At 25.8% G+C, this 6000-nt stretch overlaps 1 protein-coding gene across 3 annotated transcripts in view; it reads left to right on the top strand.

Moving 5' to 3' along the window:
• The first annotated feature begins 359 nt into the window (after positions 1-359).
• Positions 360-6000, top strand: part of LOC113555600 (otoferlin-like) — a 125466-nt gene continuing 119825 nt past the window's right edge. For 2 of the 3 annotated variants that reach the window (XM_026960053.1, XM_026960052.1), the window contains exon 1: positions 360-471. In XM_026960053.1, coding sequence (XP_026815854.1) covers positions 393-471 — 79 coding nt within the window. In that variant the 5' untranslated portion in view covers positions 360-392. The remainder of the gene's footprint in view (positions 472-6000) is intronic. The other variant, XM_026960051.1, reaches the window with a different exon arrangement.

Raw genomic sequence — 6000 nt, 5'->3', positions numbered from 1 at the left:
GTGCATGTAACAATGTAACTATGTAACTGTGCATCATTTAAAATAATTATTTACATTTGCTTTTTTGACGTCAAAGTACGTATGTCTTATAGTCGTTTTGACTATGAAAACCATCATGATCCATAAGCAACAATTCGGTATTTAAAGCGACTGTTTCGGATAAACGTCTACGTCGTCCGAGAGAGAGAGACACACACGTCGCGAACAGGTGTGGAAAACGCGCCGACCGAATCAACAAGTAAACCGCCGGGGCGGGGTAATTGTTGCGCGAAAAACGCGCCGGTCCCGTAGCCGCCGTTGTTGCTGTTGCCGCCGCGGCCGGCCGAACCGCTCCAGTCGTCGTAGCGCGGCCCCGCTGTCCGTGTGTCCGGTTCCGGATATTGTGCGTCACCATGCGTTTGGTGGTCAAGATCAACTGCTGCAAAGTGCCCAAGTACAGCGGTGAGAGACTGTTCAAATTGGAGTTCAGAGGTAAGCCGCAGTGTGACCCGTCTCGGGTCTAGGCGTTGGTTAACGCACTCCTGTGTCTCCGAAACACGTTAAAATAAGAAAAAAATACAATAATTTCCGTACTATCGTACAATGTAATATGTATAATATTTTCTGTGCGCATATTTTATGACGTATTATTGTTATCATAATAATCATATATTTAGACATTATGTCTATGTATATACCGCTGTAACTTGTGATTTCTCATCTTTACGTGTTACACAAAAACAAAATACCGGAACAAAAAAAAAAAAAAACGGCGATGATACCACTGCTTGAAGCGTATTGTCATAACGATATCATAATAACATTTGCCATACACGTTTGTATATTATATGTCAATATATATATCGCGTGATTATTGTGCTTGCGATATAAGGTCGGTGTATTTTTTAATTCTGAAAAATTAAAATGTAATTATTAGGGTTCGGGACTTTTGCATGTTTTTTTGTAGTGGTCGTAGATGTTATGAGTTATAAATTTGTTTTATGAAATGGGGAAATTAAATACTAAGTTTTAACAGTTTACATTCATAGATTCTAAACGAAGTGATGAATGTATTGATTAACCATATAGTTTCTTTTTTATAGTACATTCTTCAATTTTCCTCTTTGAATGTGGTTTTTAATAGTGATTCGGTTCAGTCGGTATTTATGAGAGGTCAAAATTTAAAATTAATGTTATTTTTAAAATTAAGGAAAAGTGAAAATTTTTACAAGAAACCGGTTTTTGATGAAATCGATTTTATTTTTTACTATAATTGAAAAACAAATAACCGTAAATACTTAAGATTTACCAAATTTTTACATTATTATTGTCTACACATGCCGTCGTTTTTTAAAAATGTTGTTGCTTTTTGATTTATTTGTAGACACTTGACAATATTGTTTTTTTTTTTTTTTTTAATAAATATGGGTAAGAATTATTTCGCTTGATCAAAAAGTTTGAATATTTAATACAAAGTTAAATGTATTAAAATATTAGGTACTTAAAACTTTTAAAATATATAATTATATTTTGAACACATAACATTTCGAAACATGTTTATTTATTTTACTTATTTATATTTATATCGTATTAATAATAGTAAAAGAAATCAGAATAATAATTTATATTTACATGATAATAGGTTGAGTAAGCTGACAAACTGTCTCCACTCAAAGTTGTTTTTTACATATAGTGATTTATTATTGAATTCAAATTTAACTCATCTATTATAGTGAACTACTCAATGATGACTGATAAGGGTACATTCGACAAGTCAATTCCTACTGAGCAGTTACCTACAACCCCCTTTTTTTTAAATCTTATACTTTTCAGAAAATTTAAAAATATTCAATATACATACAAATTAGCTCAAATATTAGAAACCTAATAGAAACCTATTATTAGACTTAAAGGCGAGAACATTATCTATGCTTGAGCGTTGTTTTTTTACAATATTTTAATTTTAAAGTAAATTTGAGTGAATATTGTTAGATATTGTAATTAAAAAAATTATCATAACTCGCCAACAAATTGGAATATTGTAGATGGATACTGTACATTATTTGTTTATATTTAAGTGTTGGTATTGGCCAATTCACTCTGATTGAAATGTATATAGCTTGTTTGTTTTTAGAATATAATTTGTAGATTTATATAGATATATATATATAGTCTATATATTTATATACACCATTTATACTACAGATAATTTAATAACATGTACACAATTACATGTGTAGCAAAATAGAATTAGTATTATACTATTTTAAACTCGTATGAAATATATTGCATTGTTTAAACTTTGAAAAGTTTTGTTTTTGTAATCTGAACTCAAATTTTGTTAAATTTCTGTTTTTATTTAGATATTTGTATTTGTTTAGTTAATCTTAATACTATGAAGTAAAGTTTGGAATAACTTAACTTATACCGCTGCATAACTACTAATTCATGAAACACGTTATAGTATATCTAATTATTTTTGATTAAACTATGTTAAACAGACTCAACGTTTATTTAAAATTATATTATCTATGTTATATTTATATAAAGGATCTATTTACCGCGAACTTTTTCCACGATTCAAATTTCATTGAACTTTGTTTCTATAAAACTTCCTTAGGACGCCGTAAAAAATTTATCCGATACGTTTATTAAAAATATACCAATAGCTAAAATGTTCTTTAATTTATTATAATATTTATTTTTTTTCCAATTGAAAGAAAAAAAAGTTTAACAAGATGTAGTAATTTTATTTTTATCAACGTACATTATGTATATAAATATTATATTGGATTAATAGTGAATAGGTATTAATGTATTTGAATTATATCATTTTCCATCAACACTATAAATTTAATTTCTAGAATAAAAAAAACATAATCAATCATGTATTAATTGATTTTCCAAACAAAACAACTTTGATTATACTTTATTAACATTTCAAATTCAGAATGTACTTAAAGCATTGTATGGGGGTCAGTATATTATAATAACTGTTATATATTTATTAATCAGTTATTGTTTTGCAAGTATAGTATTTATATAAGAGCTGAGATTCCTTATAATCTTGTACACAGCTTGTTAAATACAAGTTAAAAATAAAAATAAATTGAAAAGTTATTTTACAATAAAAATATCTGTTAGTAAATATACATTTTGGGAATATTGCACCTATATTTATTTTATGCAAATATATTATAATTATTATAGTTTAATAGAGGAAATAAATTATTAGATATTTTATTTTGTTTTAAAAATATGAGTTTATGAATATATTTTTTTTTTATTTACAAATGAGTGACAAGGAAGGACAAAAAATGAGTGGGTCTGTATTTTAATTTAGAATTAACCATAAATCAATGATCAAGGAGTTCGATTCTAAGCTAAAATTATGTAGAGTTATCCTAATAGAATAGATATTTACATATAATCTGTGTTCAAAACATTTTAAGTTCTGTATAAAAGTTGTAAATTGTTGTAAATATGCCACTGTTTAAACATTTAATATTTATTATTCACATCAATAGTCAAAGCTCTGTGTAACCTATTTAATTATTTTTTATTATTTGTTTTTGACTGTAAAACTTGGTTTGAAGGTTATTGGTATAAAATTCATCATTCATCAAATTCATTCAAAAAGCGGTTTTAATTTTTAAAGAAAAATATATAAAAAACTTCATAAATTGGTGTTTGTTAAACATAAAAAAATCATGATACAAATAAAAATGAGGTAGAAAACTGGATGGTTAAAAATGATACGTCTTAAGCACCAAAATTCACCATTATCGTGAAAAAATTGGCTGTTTATATTTCCTATAAATCTAATCTCTATATTTTGTAGAATCTAGAGCATATAGAAAAATATGCAGCACTTACGTCATAAGATATCTTATATTATATGTCACATAGACAATTCAGGTACTAAACTATAGGTATATAAAAATAAACTGAAATTAAAATAAACTTAAATATGAATTGTTAACAGAAATATTTCTTACAGCTAATGGTAAAATAGTTAAAAATATACTATATTCATATATTTAATAGATATTATTAATACTTTTAAATTCTTAAAAAAATTTAAAATTATTGTAATAAACATAATAAAAATATAATAAACAAACATAATTACCTCGTAAAAGCATACTGACAACACTTTTACTCTTTAACGGTTAATGGCATTCTTTAAAATGCTTTATTATTTATTATGTTATACTTAGCTGATGTACAATATTAAATTGAATTAAGAAATATTAAACAGGAGTAAAATTTTAAAATCATAAAGTATGGTTTCAGACTACATGTATTTAATTAAGTAAGTATGCTTATTGCCGAAAATACAATTTTTCTACAGTACTTTTAATTTATTAGAATTAGTTAAAAAAAAAAAAATCAATAAAATAATATTTTGTGCATTTTAACATATTTTGAAATAGTTATTTTACGCATTCAATTATAATATAAATGACTTATTGTACGTGTTTTTAAACATTTCAGCTTTATAACTTTAACTTATTTGTCGTTGCATAGATTTACAGGATAGTTTTTTTGACGTGATAACTATACGCAATATGAATAATGGCTTTTTGAGACTTATCACTTAACAGTATTAAATTTTCAATTGATCGATTGATGATAACTACACGACATTTACAGAAAACTCCATTATAAATATAAAACATCAAAATACATATTTAAAAATAAATACTAATTTATTTTACATCTAGAAACTTGAACATGTGATCAAAAGCTTGAATTTAATCATTTTTGCTCATTCGTGAGGATATTTAGAGAATAAAGAATACGCCAGATGAAAACAATTTAATACATAGCGTAGTTAAATTATATTCACCATTATCTCCACGTAAATACTTATTCACTTAATTTCATGACATTTTTAGTCGATAGTATGTTTATGGGTAAAATTGAGTTGTATATAATTTTATTGAATTGCACTCGGGGGAAAAAAGATAATGTTTAAATTGCACTCAGTTTAAAACAAGTCACAAGATAATATTCGAATTGTACTCGATTCGATCATTAAATAAAACCGATTATATTTCAACGGTTAGGAGAATAGTATGATTAATATTTAAAGTTAACTTATATAGCTACAGTTTTAATAAAATAATATTATAAAAACAAGTTTTTGAGGAAATACAATATTATGTACAATTTAAATATTAAATAATCAGTTGCAACGTGCGATATCATTTTTGTAACACTTAATCCATCGGCAGGAAATGGTTAAAATATAAAAATATTTATAAATTAAAAGCAAGCATTTATATAAAGTGCATTAAATTAAACAAAGATTAAATACAATTTGAATTATGAATCTAAATTTTTCATCACTCAAATCTATTTTGTCTCCGTCTTAGTAACTACATGTTTGTAGACACAAAACACAATCTTGGATCAGTCAGTCAGTGAGTTGCTTCAAATAATATTTGTATATTTTTTTTATTGTAAAATATAACTATACAAAAATATATCCTAAATGCAATAATAATACGTATCTCGCTATGATACACAATTTACTGTCGTAGAACTACTCGTAAACTCACGACACAACGGAATACTCATGGCCGTAAAGTCATAACGTTATGACGCTTGAGTTGTTCTCGCGTAATACAATAGTGAAGTATTGAATATATATTTTCTATTTCACACTTATAAAATAAATAGTACGTACGTGGTATGAAAGTTCTATTTATTTTATTTACGTCGTTTTTAAAATAAATATTAAGAATTGAACATTTTAGATTTACTGGGCCTTAACAACATAGGATTATTAGATATTTTAATCAAGGCATATAAACATGGACTTTTTAATCTAAAAAGTCACCTACATAGAGCAATAGAAATACCCATATTTTCATATTTAATCGTATTTTAGATAGTTCTATATTGAATTATAATAATTATCTACATTTTTATTTGGAACCTAATTACGTAATCTTGTACATAATTTATGTATTTACTTAATTCATTTGTCAAGGTATGGCTTTGCATCTAGAT

Source organism: Rhopalosiphum maidis, chromosome 4 (genome assembly GCF_003676215.2).
Source record: "Rhopalosiphum maidis isolate BTI-1 chromosome 4, ASM367621v3, whole genome shotgun sequence".
In the NCBI taxonomy this organism is placed as follows: Eukaryota; Metazoa; Arthropoda; class Insecta; order Hemiptera; family Aphididae; genus Rhopalosiphum; species Rhopalosiphum maidis.
This window is presented reverse-complemented; position numbering and strand designations above follow the sequence as displayed.